Source organism: Danio rerio, chromosome 23, assembly GCF_049306965.1.
Source record: "Danio rerio strain Tuebingen ecotype United States chromosome 23, GRCz12tu, whole genome shotgun sequence".
Classification (NCBI taxonomy): domain Eukaryota; kingdom Metazoa; phylum Chordata; class Actinopteri; order Cypriniformes; family Danionidae; genus Danio; species Danio rerio.
In genome coordinates this window covers 24463412-24483471 of record NC_133198.1, presented here as the reverse complement: position 1 = coordinate 24483471, position 20060 = coordinate 24463412, and the positions used below count along the sequence as shown (strand labels likewise).

Sequence of the window (20060 nt, the reverse complement as noted above, 5' to 3'; positions counted from 1 at the left end):
GGTATTGTAAGTTTTTCTATTTAAAAAATTCTTGTGAGAGTTATGTTTAAGGATAGGGTTGGGTTAAGGTGATAGAGAATAACATTTGTAAAGTATAAAAACAATGAAAACCTATGGAATGTCCCCATAAGTCACAAAGACTAAATGTATGTATGTGTATTTGTTTATGTACGTTACGAGGACAAACTTGGATAATATCAACAAACGCATCATGGGTATGATCTCATTGTATTATATTAAGGTGGCTTACAAGAACATGCCTTTTGTCCTTGTAATTCAAAACTTACTCAACTGGGTCATTTTACATTTTAATTTTGCCACATGATTCCTGTAAGAGTCGGGATTAGGGGTAGGGTAATAAGTGTCTTTTACAGTAAAAAATATATTACATCTATGTAGAGTCCTGGTGAACCATATATACAAGTATCTGTGTGTGTGTGTGTGTGTGTGTGTGTGTGTGTGTGTGTGTGTGTGTGTGTGTGTGTGTGTGTGTGTGTGTGTGTGTGTGTGTGTATTTGGATAAGAGCACTAACCTGCAGGAGGAGGATAAACTGAGGAAAGCGCTGGATTGGTTTGACCATCAAGCCATAAAGAGTAATTCTGTCTATACTGGTGGCCTGTTTCTTCTACAACTCATGAAAACACAAAAAAAGGGATTTAGACAAAAAAAAATAAACAGTTGAAACTAAATATTTACACCATGTAAAGAAAACTGTGATGCTAGTTAGTACATGCCAGATTGCTGCCATGAAAGAATGGGATGTTATGATTAATTGCCAGAACATTGCTATGCATTTGCTAAGGTGTTCTTGGTGTTTTTAGCAAAATGCTAATGGACTATATGCACAGCTTGTGTTTTTAGGCAATGATAAATTTCCTGTAAAACGTTATATGACTATTTTTAATTTCATAATGTTGCTTTTACAGCATCGATGTTGTAATGTAAATACAGTACATTCAGTTAAATAGACTTAAGCATTCATTTAGTTGTTCAAGCGTAAAACGAGATAAAAGACCGCTAGCTCTGTCAGGATCAACAGGCAAGCGCATAAACTCCAATGAAAATACTGAGATAAAATAAGCTAACATATTTTATAGACATGGTGAGGAAAAATGTAATTTAATGCAGTGCTTCTTGTCTGATCTGAGACGCACTTTATATTGTATATCTATCAGGCAGTGAAGATCACTGATTTTTAAAGATTTAAACGTGGCAATTTCATAATGGAAAGACTTGAAGCGCTGAGGCTGGCTGGCTGAAATTAAAAGTCTGTGCATATACACCTTTGGTGTAAGAACAGTTAAACACTTGATTATTTAGATTTACTCTTTAGTGAAACATGATTTATCAATAACATATTCATTATCGGATAAATAACACGCTGCATTTACATGTGATCATTACTTGATATTTAATTTTACAATAAGAATAGGATTTTTTGCATACTTTTATGTTACACTTTAATAACTTTATTAATAATATTACATTTAAATTTTAGTAAATCTGAAAAAATTGGTTGTCGACTGATGTGAATGCCTATAAAATGTGCATATGCATATAAAATGTGAATACCAATATATAATCTAATTCTCAATTTGAAATGTATTTTAAAACATTAAAACTTTATCAAATGTCAAATTGAAAATCAATTTTGATACTCTATATATTGTGTTCCTGCACTCATTTGAAGCAATTCATTTTAAAATGTAAGGTTTAGTGTTTTTTACTTTAATCATTGAAAAGGAACATTGAAGAACAACTGGAAAGGTTCACCTTGAGAAACTCCAGGAACGCTGGCTTGGACATACAGGCTTTCTTGATAAGGGCCATAGCATTGGTGAAGTTGTTGACATAGTCGCTGTAGACGTCTAGCACCATTGACTTGGAAAACTGAAGGGAAAAGAAGATTAATCCACTCAGTGTCAGACATAACAACACACAGTTCAGACATAACAAGATTCACATAATAATGCTTCATGATAGAACAGTATGTACTGCGCTTGCATTTTTACTGTCAAAAGTTATGACTATTTTCGGGATTGTTCTGATTAAACTGATTTTAACAAAATGTGCTCAGCTGCAGGGCGCAGCCTGGGTGATGCAGAGGAAATTAGCACACTTTAAATAAAACTGCTGACTAAAGGATGTTCTGTTTTTCCATCTGCAAAGATCTCTCATTACAGAAACAACAGAAATCGTGTCATGTTGGCATCTAAAAATACAGGCTATTTCACAGCTCATTTGACTTTAATAAAAAAATATGACAAAGCTTATTCATGCAAAAATCTTATTCTTAAAGTGAGTTGGAATACACAATGGCATATTTATGGCTGCACGAATCAGCTCAATCAATGCCACTGAACAAAATGGGTAATGTTTAAAACAAAAAAAATGTGTGATAAAATAATTTAAATTAATCATTTTATATGAATGAAAAATGAATTTTTGCATTAATTAACATTAATAAAGACGAAAAAACATGGTAATAAATCTATTGTTTATTGTTTGCTCATGTTAGTAAACGCATTAACTAATAAAACTTTATTGTAAAGTGTTACCAAGGTATAAAATCTTTAAGTTTTCTAACCTGAGAAAAAAAAATCAATGATCTACATGCTGTGAAACACACCACAAATTGAACATTTTAGTAGAACAACAGGAGACGTACTGAAGCGACAAAAAGGTCTCCAATCTTCTCAGTGTTATCCCATTCTGCTACACGGGACGCCAGAGCAATCTGAAACATGGAGTGACACTGCAGGATCTCCTTCAGCCTGTAAAAAATAGGCTGGATCTTTTTCAGGCTCAGGATCCGGGGCTCGGCCTCCATCAAAGGCTTCTTATACTCCTAAAATATAACGCAGGTATGAGTCACTTTTACGTTTAGATTTAGTCTTATATCTCTGTTCATTTAAAAAAATGAAATCAAACAAGCAACATTTAATCAATGGCATGTTTTCTGTGTTAACAATTTCATATCATCCAGCTACAATAGCAATATGTCACTAGTGACAGGGGAATCTACTTCAAAAATAGTTTCTATTTCTGCTATGCCTAATTTGAGTTTGAATGTTGAGCTTTATAGACAATCACGACATTCACATTTACAAATATTTGACTGACTAGAATATGCGTATTTGGCGTGGTGTCCAGGGAGAGGGCTCTGAGCTCAGAAAGACACCCTAACTCGTGATATTCCCCTTATGATGATAGAGAGAGATAGGGTCCAAGCGCAGTGTCTAGCCTGGCTCCAGAACGCTCCCCAATCAGATTTAAGTAGATATTGTCTTTAATAGTGTGGGGTTGGGGTGGTGGAGAGTTGCTTAAGTCAAGAAAAAACAGAGGTATGACGTGTTTGACTATTTATAGGGGTTTGGTCTTGAGCTGATTGGCTAATAGAATGATTGTCTGTGGTGAATTGGCCTCATTAAAGTCTGATTGTACTCCTCCACAAAAAAAAAAAACATTTTTCATAAAAATTTTATTTTGAAACATAATGTTTTTAGCAGAAATATATTTTTGTTGTGGTTACTAACTCAATGTAGAACAACTCCAATATAGCTTCACTTTAATTCAGTGTTAATTTTGAACCCATCAGAATTGTTGAAAGTAACACGGGTGGGTCAAAAGTAATATTTACAAAATTTGCTAGATTTACTCACTTAATCTTATTTATTTGAAATATATCTGACTATGACCTTGTTAATGTTAACCTCAAACATATTTTGTCTTTATTTTTGCTAAATATATTAAACGCCATTTAAATGTTTTAAATTCAGCCCCATCAAATGCTTCTAAAGCAATCCAACAATGCAACGTTTTCTACAATATATGATTTTTATTTTATTATTATGGGCAATTATGCATACATTTTTAAAACATCTCATTTAAAACACTACAAACTGTAATGTGGAAGTGAAAAATAAGGTATGGTTATTGGCAGTGCTACATAAATAACAGTGTTACATTCGTCCCCACAGGAACTTTTGCCTGATTTACTTTTAACCTGAAAAACTGAGAGATTACAAAATTTAAAGATGTGTTATTGCATTGAATAACCTGTAGATTGATCATTACTGTGATGCATGAAAAGTGAAACACAACTTGTAATACAACAAAATGTTTGCAATGTACATGTGAATATCTGCAAAGATGGGCGTTGTGAAAAATGTTTGAGTTTTGAAATTGGAGTTGTAGTCATGATTGCTTGTTATATTACCTTATGTTATAATGAGCTTATTATATTTTTCTACACATTTCCAATGTAATAGTTTTAATAACTCATTTTTAATAACTGATTATTTGTCTTTGCCACGATGACAGTAAATAATATTTTACTAGACATTTTTCAGGATACTAGTATTCAGCTTAAAGTGACATTTAAAGGCTTAACTAGGTTAACTAGGTGATTGTATAACAATGGTTTGTTCTCTAGCCAATCGAAAAACATTATTTGTTAAGGGGGTTGATAAAGTCAAAATAGTAGTCAGTCAAAATAAAACTAATGATAGTCAAAATAAAACTAATAATACATTTTCCAGAAGCAAAAATATTATCAGAAATACTGCGAAAATGTTCTTCCTCTAATAAATCTCACTTGAGAAATATTAAAAAAATAAGAATTATTGTACAGGAGGGCTAATAATTTGGCCCTCAAATGTTACATTGTGTCATGGTTATGTCACCTACCAGCAGGATCCTCTTGAGAGAGTCTAAGTAGCTTCTTTCACTCTGGATGATTGAGCCAAGAATATGACGCCTGACAACCTGTGACACACAAACCACAAATAGCAAAAGGTGAAGTTGAGTTAAATTAGGTAACTGAAAAAAAATCCAACATTCAATATAAATATACACTTTAATTCAAAAGATTTGAATTTTAACTGAATGCTTGCAGTAGAATTAGTATTAGTAGTAGTATTAATTTTCAATTAATTGCTGACTGAAAAATTGTTTGTAATGTAATGTTAATATATATATATATAAATACAGAAATATCAACAGATTCACACACACAAGCACATAAACAAAAACGCACCTGTTGGCTACTGAGCCCTTCTGGCATTGGAGAAAGCTGAGGTGGTGGATGTTTGAGTTCAGATACAGTCACGTCCAGATATCCAGTATCATCCTCTGTATCATCTACACAATTACAGTCAAAATCCTCAATCACAATGGCATCACAGACTACTCCGAAATTTGCCATCTTCATCTAAATGATCACAATTCTGGAGATCTAATAATAAATGCCACCTGCTATCAAAACATTATAAGACACATCTAGTTTCAAGTATTGTTTCTGTACTGCAACGTACCATATGTCAGAAAAAAAAGTACCAGAAATGAACAAGAGGAAATGAGAGTCAACGAGTCAAACCTGTGCACTCTTTTTTACTCAGGAAGGACACTTTTCGCATCATGGCTATTTTGGTCTTTTCCAGTCCATCTTTAGTGCCATTCCTCGCTGCTTTCATGAGCTGCTGAACCTACGGGAGAAAAGAGAGAGCTGCATAAGATGACAGAGAAGAACAAAATGAGAACTAAAAGAAATAGAGATAAATTCCTGTTTGTGGATTCAGTGTGTTCATCAGCAGAACAAATCCTAAAAGTCTGATTCAACTCAGTTGCAACACTCAGTGAATTTCACACAGTTTCAGTTTCATTGTGGGAAAAAAATAAATAAAAATCTGCCCATTTCAAACAATGATATACATGACATTTTACAACACAGGGCTGGGCGATTTGACCTAAAATCAAAATGTCGATTAATGGAACAATTTAGTCCAAATATGATTATTGAACGAATATTTTATTAATCAATTTATTTTCATTTTGTCCTCATAGTTCACTGATAAGTTCTGTACAGTAAATATGCTCACATATTACAAGTGAGAAATTTGGTAACATTTTATAATACAATAATAACTATGAATCATTTATAAAGCATTAGCAAATAGTGAGTTCATTATTCGTTAAGCTTTAACTCTACATTAATAATCTTCAGTGCTCTATTCTTGACTTATAAGTAGGGACAGACGGAATCTGCAGACAGGTTTTGCTATTTCTAAGCAGAATTGTGTTAAAACTGCGTTTTTTTGCTGAATTATTTTGGGAGTGTCATAACTAAAATATATAATATATATGAAATAAAAAGTAATACCTTTTTAACTTTTGTTTAATGTTTACAATGCAAATCAAATTAGATCCACTTATTTGGTAAACAAAGGAAGTCTCTCATATCATTCATTTATTTTCTTTTCGGCTTAGTCCCTTTATTAATCTGGGGTCGCCACAGCAGAATGAACCGCCAACTTATCCAGCATATGTTTTAATGCAGCGGATGCCCTTCCAGCTCCAACCCATCACTAGGAAACACTCATACACTCTCATTCACATTCATACACTACAGACAATTTTAGTTTACCCATTTCACCTGAACCACGTCTTTGGACTGTGGAGGAAACTGGAGCACCCGAAGGAAACCCACGTGAACACGGGAAGAACATGCAAACTCCACACAGAAATGCCAACTGACCCAGCCGAGGCTTGAACCAGCGACTTTCTCGCTGTGAGTTGACAGCACTACCTACTGTGCCACCGCGTTGCCCACACATTCATTGCCTAAAACAAACGATTGTTTTTTTTTTCCTTATAGAAAAGTGAAAATAAACCACTTTTGGCACTTTTGGAAACAAATAAAATTATTTTAAGTATTTTTCATATTAAAACTAGAAAACAAAATATTTTCTAAATAAAATAACTCTTGCATGCCCTGTAAATAATATTTTAAACAGTGCATTTCTTGCATTTTCTGTAAACAAATATTTTTATGTAAATAATCATTTTAATGTATTGGAAAATATGCCGTCTCAAGGCTTCACTGGTGGAGTTTCCAATCATCGTAATTGTAGTGCAAAGCAAAAGGCACAAGAATGGGTTTGTCGTCCTACTTGACCAGAGATCAGATGTGGCTACAAAGTGTGGCTAACAGAGCTGGGTCATGTGACTCCACATGCAGTAAGGAAAGTAATGGAAAAAAATCAACCTGAAAAAATTTGATTGATTATAAGTTTTGAATGACGATTTCTATTACTTTTCGATTAATCGCTCAGCCCTTTTACTACTACATAACCACAAATTGTACTTAAACTTTTCGAATACAACTAAATAATGTAACATTGCAAATTACAGCTATTTTCTGCTTCTTTTATTGTGTTTTGTGGGAAGTCTCATATACTCACCAAAGCTTTTTTATCTTAGTAAAAATAGAAAAAATCCACAATATTGTGATATGTTTAATTAATTCATGTTATTATTTTTGTGATGCAAAGCTGTAAAGTTGACAGTGTCACATGATCTTTCAGAAATCATTACAATATGTATATTTGCTACTCAAAAAAACATCTCTGCTTATTAAAATTGCATTAATATAAAATTATGCTACTAAAGATTTTTTGTGGAAACAGTGATGCACTTGACCTTTTTATATTTATGAATAGATAAATATAACATATGTATATCCAAAAGTACAGGATTGTTTTAAATTATAAATTATTTAATCCATTATAAGTGTCATTACTGTTACTTTTGATTTATTGCATAAAATTATTGTGTGAAAATATATTGCACCTTTGCCAGATAAATGTATTCATTTAACTGAAAAATGGATTTGCCAGATATTGCAATACACATTTTTAATTTTTGTCCTACATACAAAACCTATTTTGTTTGTTTGATGCAACCAGCCATGAAAAAACACCTCTAAACTTTATAAAACTATTTGTAGCACTTTATTTTGATGGTCCCTTTAACACATTTTGTTGAATTTAAGATACACATGCCAACCAATTCTTATTAGATCAGAAGTAGACTGTTAGGTTATGGTTAGGGTTAGTGTAAGTTGACATGTACTTGCAAAGCTTCTTATAGTCAGTTTAATGTCTGTTGAAGGAGCAGTTTTAGCAGGTATTAAGCAGGCTAATTACTCAAAAAAGAATTAATTGGCATGTAATTGCAATGCAACTTTTAGTCAACAAAATGTGCAACAGGGACCATCAATATAAAGTGTTAACAAACTGTCAATATGGAGCTGATTTATTACAGAAAACAAACATGGGCATTCAAAAACACACATTTTGTCTCAAGCATCCCAAAGATCACCGAAGACCACATATCTATCACCTCATTAATATACCTTAATGTCATAGTTTTGTTTGAGCTGGCCGACATCCCTTGCCCCTAACCGCATGGCTAGCTCACGCCTGGTCTGGACACAGCGTTGCTTCAGACGTCGTACATCTGGGGAAATCTATGTCCATTATGGCATGTCCACAGGCGGTACAGTGGAGTGGGGTTATAAATATTAGTGCACAGAAAAAAGATAGAAAAAAACAGAAGGGAAAAATAAGAAAATAATGAGAATGAAAAAAGTGAGAAACACAGGCAGATAGTGATAACATCAAGGCCAACGAGAGAGGGAATAAAGACAGACATAACAGAGCGAACGAGACAGTAAGACAAAAGATTGAGCCTAAGATACTGTCTGTCTCAGTTCACCAAGCTAACACAATGCACTTAAACAGCGCTTCTGCCAATAAAATAGTCTTTAACTGAATTTAAGGCCCCTTAATGCTCATTCTGGGCTCTCTGGTTAGTCTAGCAAAGGCTTTCTGTACCTGTTTTCATGCATGACGTGCAACATCTGTGGATTAAGACCTGATCCTTTCTCCGTGCATCAGTACACAATAACTAAGAACAGGAACAGGGTAAACCCAGCAAGGAAGGAGAACTGAAACAAAACTGAGCGCCAAAAAGATCCTTTTCCTTTTTTCTAAAGTTGAAGTGTGTCATTTCTGCTTGACTGAAGACTTAATGAAGAGAATGGACAAACATAATGTTTGTTGTTGACCAGGTTTCCCTCATTTGTCACTGGTCAAACCATTTAAAGGCCCCAACTCACATCAATGACTGCTCTAATGTTGGACTGCCCAAACAAAACTGATTTTGCCTCAGAATTATTTTGTTTACAGGAACAAATAAATCTAGCTTATGGTTTACAGTTGTCTTTGGGGAAAAAAAATGTTAAACTATAAAACTTTTTATACTGTGTGATGGATTAAATACAGTAGGAGTTCTACCAACAGATTTTGGATTTACCAGTAAAATAAATTGTTGTTTTCTTTTTAATCAATGTACAGAAATATATTACTTGTTTAAACACTCTTGATGTGCGTTTACCTTATTACGGGTGGGCTGCTTGGTCTCATTATCTGACTGCTCATCATAACTCTCAAACTCACTGGAGCCCCAGCCATTGTCTATCAATCCAGATTCACCAGATCTCTGCACCTCCTCATAGATCACGTCATCCACTGATAAATAACACATAACAAAGTATTTTTGATAAGAGGAAGACAGACATCCTCATTGAAGCTTACATACAAATGAGAAGCATAAGTAGGTTGGTTGGTACAGGCTGATTGCTAAAGGGTGAAAACAAATTACTGCCTGCAAAGGGAATTTATTGATTACTACTCGAGGGGACATTCTGTAGCTCAGAGTTTGCACTTTTTTAGCACTTTTCTGTTTCTGGGTCTCATGGGCTCCTCATAATTCACGGATCCCTCTAGTGGATTAATGCACCCCACTGAGTGGCCTAAAAAAAAAAAGAAGGCCGATAAAAAAAAAAAAAAAAAACTGTCAACTTTTTTAGTGCATTAATGTATGATTTTAGTTTCCCTAAAGTTCTTAATGAGGATATCATATTCCAGATGGTTTGATGCTATTCTTAAGGAAGTGTTTGAACTTTTAATAAAATCATTGATGCCTTGTTAAATCTGAAACTCTGCACTGCAACAAAAACTATACAGATACAGTTCTGTATTTACAATATTTTCCATAATATTTTTATTTTTCTGAAACTTGTCGGACTTATGCATTATCCTCAATTTGGATTAATGGCTGTAAAAATGAAGCATTCCCATCACATGAATGAACTATATAAAAACAATTGTTTTATAGAATATCTTGGTAAATCAGAAACTCTACACTGTAAAATAATAAATAAAAAAAATATCATTCTTGCAGATGTTTTCCATTTTTTTATCATTTTAAATATGTTATGACTTACATTTCAACTTATATAATGCAATTCCCATTTTAAGTAGCCTTAACTAATATGTACTTACATTGAAATTAATAATTTGTCAAAATATACTTATTGTGTAAATACATGTTTTTACATTTAACTTACGATTGAATAAATACTTGCATATATTTACATCTGTAATTAATTTCTTATAATTAAACCCACCCTTAAGCCTATCACCAAGCTTTTCCTAATCTTACTCGTATCCCACCCTTATATCACCATAAGTATTCCGCAATAGATTATGAACACATTAAGTACATTGTATTAATAGTTTTTGATGTAAGTACAAGGTAGTTAAGGTAACTTATTATAAAGTGGGACCTGCATTTATAATAAATGTTTCATAGTAAATGCCACTATAATTGACGCTTCTTTTATGTTTGCCTGCTCTGCTTGGCCTGCCAAATAATTTGGACTAAAATATGTTTATAATTTTATCATTTTATTTCAGTTAAAGACTACAGTAGCCTATTTCATATTATCTGTAAATAAAATGATAAAATGTGACTTAAAAATCAATGCTACTTACCTGTTCTTTTATTTCTAAACAAAGCAAATTTGATATTGGGGCAACTTATAGACTTGTTGCAACTAACAGGTACAACCTCTTATCTGGTGATGTGGTACTGTTACTTTTATGTAGATTTCATTTAAATAGCACAATGTAGATGTACACTCAAATTATTATTGTTGCTGCTTATTCAAACTACTTATTTAAAATGGCCTAAAACAACACGATTTCTTTTTTTGGTACAACTTAATTGTTTTATGTTCAATCAACTTAAATTTGTGAAAACAAATAAGTAACTTAAATCGGTTTGTGTTAGGACAACATGAATAAATTGTGTGAAATCCTCCATTTAATACAGTGTACACACTTTGTACAAATGTATGTGGTTGAACATAAAAAATAAGTTGTGCCAATGAAATATCAAAAATTGTGTTGTTTCAGCTTATTTTACAAAAGTAGTTTAAACAAGCAAAAATATATATATTTCTTTGAGTGTAGATTTTAAAAAATTGCAACCTCATATCAGTGCAATAGCCTATTGGTTGGCGTACTGACACATGGTGCGGAAGTGCTCCGGGTGTCCTCAGTTCGAATCCCGGCTCGTGGACCTTTCCTGATCATACCCCCCTCTCTCTCCCACTTCACTTCCTGTCAAAACTACTGTTCTGTCAAATAAAGGCAAAAATCCAAAAAAAAAAAAAAAAAATCTTTATTAAAAAAAAAATTTGTGACCTCATTGCTATTTTAGGAGGAATTTTGGAGGAATTTTCCTATGGGTGATGATGATAATACAGATGACACCCAATAGACACTCACCTACATCCGGAGGTGTGATGTTTTCACAGGGCACATCATCATATACAACCTCTGAGCGAACAGGAGCAGTTGAGTTCACCTTCTCTTGTTCAGGGGGTGAATCTCCGTTTGATTCAGGAACGGCTTTTCCTGGAGGACAGAGAACTAGAACGTCATTCATACACTTAAATTAAAAATATCTAACCACATCAATTATGTAACAAAGGGACTTCTAATTGAACTATATATGGAACTATACATATTGGGATTGGAAGCTAATTAAAAGCTAATATGACATCAAAATTTACTAAGTTTATTTTCATAATGCATATTTATTCTCTAGGTGACCATTAACGCCAGCCTGATTTCACCAAGTAGAACGTGATCCTGGATTAAAATCTATGTTGATCCTGAAACAACATTCTAATTTGCCAATCAGAATTAAGGGATATGTTTACAGTTTATGTTAAGTTTAGGCCTAGGTTAGGTTTAAGCACTTCTACATGTGTAATGTGAATGGGTGGCTGACACCAGGGGTGCTGATCCAAACGCAGGATTATTTAGCAGATTGGTCAGGCAAGCATTGGTCAACTCAGGGGCAAACAGATGTATACAGGCAAATGCAGAGCTGTGGTCAAATATCAGGCGAGATGTCAGAGGGCAGGCAGCAGACAAGGTAAATAAACAAAACAAGGCACAGGGTCAAAAAAACAAGGCAAGACAAGGCAAGGAAAAACGCTCACAAAACTGTTTACAAGACTCGCAATGAGAGAGTCAAAATGAGCTGTATTTATGTGTGTAATCAGTCCATGAGCAGTATCAGCTGTGGGAGTGTAATCAATGGAGATTTGGAGCAGGCGTGTGTATGTGTTGTATGACTGGATGTTGTAGTCCATAAACCAGCAGATTTGCAGTCCTATGTGATCTGTGTGTTTACCAGCGATCTGTAAGGATTAGATCGCTGGTGATTGTTACAACATGATTGTTATCCAACTATTATTCCCCTCTGATTTTGGAAATAATTTACAGTTATGGTTGGGTTTAGGGGTAGGGTATAGGTATTACAACAAAAATGATGTTCCAGAATTAACATAGATGATTATCCAGGATCGCATACTTGGTGAAATCATGACATGTGAACAATTAATTTGTGCAATTAAATACACAGAAGAAAAGTTTTGTTTTGATAATGTTCTATCAAAGTCTGACCATTTGCTTCTGCGTTTAGAGTGGCGGCCTTTCTCTCTTCAGCAACAACATTTTAACCACGCCCCACTAACTGTTAGTTTGCTATGAGGGAATGATGTGCAGAAAGAAAGACCTGCCCATTACTTAATATTCTGTTTAGTTGGCTTTAAATCAACAGACTGAAGAAAAAAAAATCTCAGCAACTTCAGGTTCACATAGAATTTAACACAATGCAGAACTGCCACAGGTTAAAATCTACAGATGGATGTTTTTAAAACTACATAAAACTTTTTCAGCAATAGATTTAAGTGTTCCAGTCAAAGACTTAAAAAAAAGATGTTTAAATAAAACCAGACTAATGATGTAATATCAAAGTCCCTTTAAGGCAAGTCATTTCACTCGGGGGCCATCTTTGAAACGCCTCTTGGGCAGTATGCTCGGGCATTCTGTTTGAATAGGGAAAAATCAAATTCGCCAAAACTACTTGCTAAAGTTACGATTCCTTTTTATATTACGAATAATTGCTAAAATTAAACAACATCTGTCTATTTAGTTTAATTTCAAAATGTTTGTGTCGTCTGGTCCAATCCCCTCCCTCGAGGAATTGTCATTCTATAGCGTTGCTGATTGGTTTATGTACTAAATTGCAGGCTTTATTCATCATATAGCGATTGCTGATTAGCTCCTGTACTAGAAGGAGGGGCATCATTCACCATATTGACAGTTACACTTTTCACCATTCAAAAGTATACAAGTGACATGTCTTGTTTATTCTATATTCTTTGGTAATATATAAGTGACAGCAGGACAAACTGGCCAATATAATGTTTTTTTTTTGTGTGTGTGTGTGTGCTGTTAATTTCAAAAAGCTTAATGTTTTGTGTTCTGAGGAAATGACTTCCATCCACTGAGAGCAGTAATAAGTTTAAGTCACAATGGATAAGACATTTCATTGTTACCAAACAGGTCTCAGAGACATTAAATGTCAGTTGATGAAAATAAATTAAGAGTGATCCTGGGTCAATACACTGTAAAAAGCAATTTGTTTACTTTAAAATAAAGTCAGTTAACCCATTATTATAAAGCTATTAGTTGACTTTACTTAAAAAACAAGTTCATTTATTGTCGTATTAAGTAAATGATCTATGTGCAATTTGTGCATGATTCTAAAAATCTAAAAGTTAAGGCAACGGGTTTACTCACTTGATTTTAAAGTAATGTACTAATAATTTGTTTATTAATTTGTTTAAAGTGTAAATTTAAAGACCTTAGAGATTTCTTTGTGAAGACATTAACATAATACAGTGGACAAACATGTTTATAACACATTTACTGGCAACGGTAGGTATAAAATAGTGTTAAATTAGTGGGTTGAAAAGTTTTGGATCATAGTTGTAAACAAAGAATTACATTTGATTATGATTTTTAGAACTCAAACAAGATATTAAGCAGATTGATAAACTGAGCATAAATGAATTTGATGCCTGATTAGCAAAGAAAAGCACATTATTAATCTTTTTGACACAGATTTGTGCTTGCATGCTGACAACAGAACTACAAAATAACAAACATACTCCTACACACAGTGAACTGACAATAAGTACACCCGTCTCCACTGTGACAGTTTGTACAGATTTGTTGACAGCCTCTTTTTACCTAATGAAGTCGCCTGCTGAGACTCCCCCACGGGAGCTTAAAATACCTCAAAGTGAATTCTGCTTTAAACTCTTTAGGCCTCTGAATATCTGAAAGAAATATCGAGACAGTCTGGGATGTCAGAGGGAAATCATTTAATATTCAGTGAGCACATTAATTAGGAGTAGGAGTATAATATAAATATCTTTCCTGGGAATATTCCAGGTTAAACACAAGTTAAGCAAGCATGGCATGCTCTTGTTTACAGCAGACAATTCATTTCTGATCACTCAGCTTGTGAAAATGAGTGGGAAATGTAGGAAATCTGGGGAAATAGTTGCATTGGCATCGTACACACTTGCAATAGTGCGTTTCTCTCAACATGTACAGATCGAAAATATTTTCTGCAGTAATTGTCATCATGTCACAGATGTTACTGATACAGCTTTACTTGGAAGCATTGATGTTTTTCATGTGGCTTTGTAGCTAACATGGATTGTCAGTGTGATGGTGCATATATAAATATAAAAGTGTATACACCGAGGAAAATGCACAAAGATTTAAAATAGTGTAGAAATGACAGCAGCAGGAAGTGGATATGGAAGCCAGAGTACTCATTACTAGTCAGTAATAGCACAGCAAGAGCCTGTATTTAAAGCACAGTACAGTACACTGTAACACTGGGTCTATTTATAGGCTAAAACACTGGGACTATGATGGCAAAATACACAAACAGTCTACAGTAAAATAACTGAGAGGGTTGGCAATCATTCCTGAAGCCTGGTAAATGAATGCAGGAAAGGGTTTTACTGATCTAACATTCTATGTAAGGGATATTGTCCACCCAGCTGGGCTTCAACGCAAAATATGCCACTTGATATTACACGGCTACAAACCAAATAAATAAATACACCGTCATTTAGGTATAATATGGTATGATATGGATACAATTATGTATAAATAAATATATACATTAATAAAATGTTATTTAAAAATATGTAAAATAAGTCAATTGCAATCAAACAGGGGTGCGTTTTCCAAACAACGATCTCGTGGCTGAACTGTCATAGCATGATGCATCGTTTGGAAAAAGCACGATGTAGTGTAAGGAGTGTTTCCCAAAACCGTAGTTTCTTTGTCGCAGATCCATTGTTTGAATGACGTTAGTTATAACGTAAAACCTCCATAATGATTCTCTAAATGGGGTGGTAACAACTTCTTTAGAGAAGAACCCCAAATTAAATAATAATAATAATAATAATAATAATAAATCCAATATTTGTTTTGGTAAAAACATAAACTTGTTTTCCATATTAATTTAGATATATGTAAATGGGCCACATAGAGCCTATGTTTCTTTTATAAAAATAAAATCACTTACAACAAGCTAACACATATTCTAATTTCACATTTATATCATATAAACAAACAAATATTGAGGCTATTTATTAAGAAATTAAATGTTATTATTTATTGGGAAATGAAAAAAATCTTCTTTCATAATAATATTAATAATAATGAAAATGGTGATGATGATGATGATGATGATGATTGTTTATTTATTTATTTTTTTTTTTAAAGTCTACTTTTACAGTTTGACATTCAAAACAATACAGAAATGTTCTGTACAGATACTTAATAAATACCCTACTATAAATTAAAAACATTAGCGTATGCTATGTTTTTTGCTTTCACAAGCTTTGGAGACATAATGTAAATTCCGCTTTTAAATAATAGGTCACCTACATCTTTCATGAGCCACGGCGGAGTTCAAAAAGGAATAAATGTTTTTAAAGTGCACTACGAAGGCAACGCAATTGTAAACATGAATATCGCTAAAACTGAACTGTAAAAATACTATGTTTCTAACTACAGCTCCAGAGGTGTAGTTGCAAGCGTACAAGTTTGTGATGCATTTTGTGAATGTTTGTTGAAACAATGGATTTGGGAAACACCAAATCAACAAACTATGTTTGTAACCACGAAACTTGCAACCTTAGATGGCTAACGATGGTTTTTGGAAACACAACTCAGCCTAGTGAAAAAAGAGAGGACTTCTGATTACTTTTACAAGTATTAATAACTTTTTCTAAAAAAGATATGGAGGACCAAGAGTGTGGTTAAGAATAAAACCAAATTCAGAGTCAAATAATCAATTAAATAATTGAAGCATAAAATTGTATTTAAATAAAGTACAGTTTAAATGAACAAACAATGGACAAATAAATACATTTTTATGCTTCAGTTAATAAATTGATTGTTTGATTCTTCATTTTTTTCTAACCAGCACTCCTGGTTCTCCATGAAAAGGTGTCATTTGTGTTTAAATAAAACGTGAGCAAGTGAGCGAGCGAGTGTTGACTGATTATATATGCACTGTTGCCATCAGTGCCGTAAAATAGGACAGCTGAAGGTGGTAGTTGACCAATCGCTGACAAGTATCTCAAAGAGTCGTGCAATAGAAAAAGGATATCTATAGTCAAATACAAAAAAGCCACAGCTATAAGTCCTAAGGAGGGGGGATTGTACCTTTATGCAGTCGCAGTGTGAGCTCTGAAACCACACTGAACCATTCCCGAGAGTGAACCGGGGCTGCACAAACATAGCACACACCGTTTAACTTCTGCTATAACAACTGTTGATGTCCCCAATACCTCAAGCGACACCAGGTAATGTTGTCATGTTATCTGGAACATGCAGAATTCTTAACCAGATCTTAACTGCAGATTTGACCTTTTAGAAAAGGCAAAATTATTAGCCTTCCAGTGAAATTTAAATATTATTTTATATATATTCCCCAAGTGCTGTTTAACAAAAGTTTTTTTCAACACATTTTAAACACGATTTTTTTAATAACTAATTTTTTACATTTTTTATGTTTGCCATGTTGACAGTACATAAAATTGTGTAGTTATTTAGAGGTTATTGTTAGGAAAGTCATTAGACAACAGTGATCTGTTCTGTCGCCAACTGAAAAAAATATAAATTCTTAAGGAGGCTCGTAAAATTGACCCTAATTTTTTCATATTACGGTATTAAAAACTGCTTTTATTCCAGCCAAACTACAGAAAAAAAAACGTTCTTGAATTATTATAGGAAAATCTGCAAAGATAACTGGGGAAATATTTGAAAAAGACTAATCATTTTTGCCTTCCGCTGTATGTGCATTGTAGGATTTTGTTTGCATGATCACTTGTTTGTTGAGTTATTTGATTGGACTGAAATAGACAAATCTCCAAAGAGTCTGATTTATTAAGCTGAATCAGTGTCTGAATGTGTGGACCGGGGAGTGTTGTTTTCTTTCCCGTGAGATTTCTGTGGGTCTGGATTGGATTAGTCATTGCGATTTTTCAGATCTTTGGATTCTGTGCTGATTTGTGGATTTTGCATTAGTGTGGATTACAGGAAGGCATGGTGCAGGCCCTTCTCAGAGCCACCAACCTGTCTGAACATGTTTGTGAGGAGAAGGCAAAACCGTTGCGTAGAGGCACCCTGGCTCAAAATATGAACCTGCAGACATATTTTAAAACATACAGTATATGCCAGATTTAAGCACTGAAATGACTTCCCAGCCAGGATTACAATGTCATTCATTCTCAAGTGAATTTATATCATGGATCAAGTTTGGATGCACTGCTCAGTTTTGTAAATTAAACAATGTTGCCATTGCAGTGTATAAACATCCACATAGAATTTAACTTTAAGAATGTCTTGTTAAAAATTCTGGCTAATTTACAATTAGTTAATTGTATATTTTTTATGATTTACAAAAATTAATAATTTTCTAAACTTCACATCTTTATAGAAAAAAAAACCACAAGCTCCACATCATGAGATTTATATCTGCAATGGCGTGTAAAAACAACATGTGAAACACAATGCAATGTTTGCTTTTTCATGTGAAAGCAACATAGTGCTGGGCAGCGATTAATTGCAATTAAATAAATCAAATCCAAAACATATTTTGTTTTCATAAATATTCACACATACATAAAAACAAAACACAAAACTAAAACTTACATAAATATTTAAATTGATATATAATTTGTAACATAATTATTTATTTTTTATGTTTTATTTAACATATATTATTTATACATTCATTTATTCTTTTTGGCTTTTTTGGCTTAGTCCCTTTATTAATCTGGGGACACCACAGCGGAATGAACCAGCAATTTATCCAGCATATGTTCAGCGCAGCGAATCCCGTTCCAGCTGCAACCCATCATCGAACCATTGACCTTCTTGCTGTGAGGCGATTGTGCTACCTACTGTGCAACTGTGCTGCCTATATATAAATAAATCTAAACATAAAAAAAACTGTTTCTCAAATATATGCAAGTGTGTGTATTTATACATAATGGATTTAAGCAGTACACACACATATAATATGCAACTACACATTTTTATTTTGAAAATATTATTTTGAATGTGACTAATCATGATCTTTGCTAGCATATATATATATATATATATATATATATATATATATATATATATATATATATATATATATATATATATATATATATACATTTATATATATTCATTCATTTTCTTGTCGGCTTAGTCCCTTTATTAATCCGGGTCGCCACATCGGAATGAACCGCCAACTTATCCAGCACGTGTTTTACGCAGCGGATGCCCTTCCAGCCGCAACCCATCTCTGGGAAACATCCATACACTCATTCAGACTCATACACTATGGACAATTTAGCCTACCCAATTCACCTGTACCGCATGTCTTTGGACTATGGGGGAAACTGGAGCACCTGGAGGAAACCCACACGAACACAGGGAGAACATGCAAACTCTACACAGAGACAGCAACTGACCAAGCCGAGGCTTGAACCAGCGACCTTCTTACTGTGAGGCGACCACACTACCTACTGCGCCACTGCGTCATATATATAAATTTATGATTTTTTAATTGAAGACTTTGTCATTTTTTTTGTTCTGTTTTTGACAATCGAGTACATTTGTTGAAATAAAACCATAAACAAATTTCATTTCAAACTTCAAGCTCTTTCAAGGACCTCTGTTTGTTTTTAAGTACTTTACAGGCCTTGAATCCACATGTCTGAAATTCAAGTACTTTTAAGAAGCGTGGAAACCCTGTACTTTAACTTAATTTACTTAGTTAATCAGATGGTAACTAGATTTTTGTAGCTATGCAAAGTTTAACAAAATATTTTAGTCTGTTTGATTAATTTAAGTTGGGATGACTAGAAAAGTTTCTTTGATTCTTTTTAAGATTTGTTTTACAGTGAGCAGTGTGTGTGTTGCAGATTTGATCTGAACCATTCCTGTGATGCTCATGACATTATAATTGACTTTACTTCAACCTGTTCAACATTGCAAGTCATTTTAAGACATTGTTAGGCACTAATGACAAATTTTGGGACATCCAGGTAAACTGCTTTAAATAGATTGATTTCAAAACATTCAGAACCACAAACAAACAAGACAAATGTTTTGATATGGTATGCTTCATGTATTACCTTCATAAATTATATTTCTTTTCAAAATGGGGGTTTGTTCTTCGGCTGCTCGAGGCTCAATCGAAACAGAACTCCTGAAACAAAACAGGAATGCAAAAGTATTTAAATGCTTAATCTTGTTACTAAATGTGTGCTAAAAATCTGTCATATAACCTTTAAAGGTCACAGAGCCAGAACAAGCTGCTAAATAACTAAAAGTGTCACATTAGTAAGAAAAGGGTTCTACTAGGAGGGTAATCATCAACCCTATGAATACATAACTAAAACAGAACAAGTCCT

At 33.6% G+C, this 20060-nt stretch overlaps 1 protein-coding gene across 18 annotated transcripts in view; it reads right to left on the bottom strand.

The window, feature by feature from the left end:
- Window positions 1-20060, bottom strand: part of arhgef10lb (Rho guanine nucleotide exchange factor (GEF) 10-like b) — a 99953-nt gene that overhangs the window by 62336 nt on the left and 17557 nt on the right. For 5 of the 18 annotated variants that reach the window (XM_073938949.1, XM_073938947.1, XM_073938948.1 and 2 more), the window contains 10 exons: window positions 19782-19855; window positions 11479-11607; window positions 9239-9372; window positions 8196-8309; window positions 5379-5487; window positions 5040-5143; window positions 4691-4768; window positions 2670-2849; window positions 1775-1891; window positions 534-626 (listed from right to left, as the gene is read on the bottom strand). In XM_073938949.1, the coding sequence (XP_073795050.1) occupies window positions 534-626; window positions 1775-1891; window positions 2670-2849; window positions 4691-4768; window positions 5040-5143; window positions 5379-5487; window positions 8196-8309; window positions 9239-9372; window positions 11479-11607; window positions 19782-19855 (1132 nt within the window). Of the gene's footprint in view, window positions 1-533; window positions 627-1774; window positions 1892-2669; window positions 2850-4690; window positions 4769-5039; window positions 5144-5378; window positions 5488-8195; window positions 8310-9238; window positions 9373-11478; window positions 11608-16809; window positions 16873-17721; window positions 17791-19781; window positions 19856-20060 lie in introns of all 18 variants that reach the window. The other 13 variants (XM_073938953.1, XM_073938952.1, XM_073938954.1 and 10 more) reach the window with 7 other exon arrangements.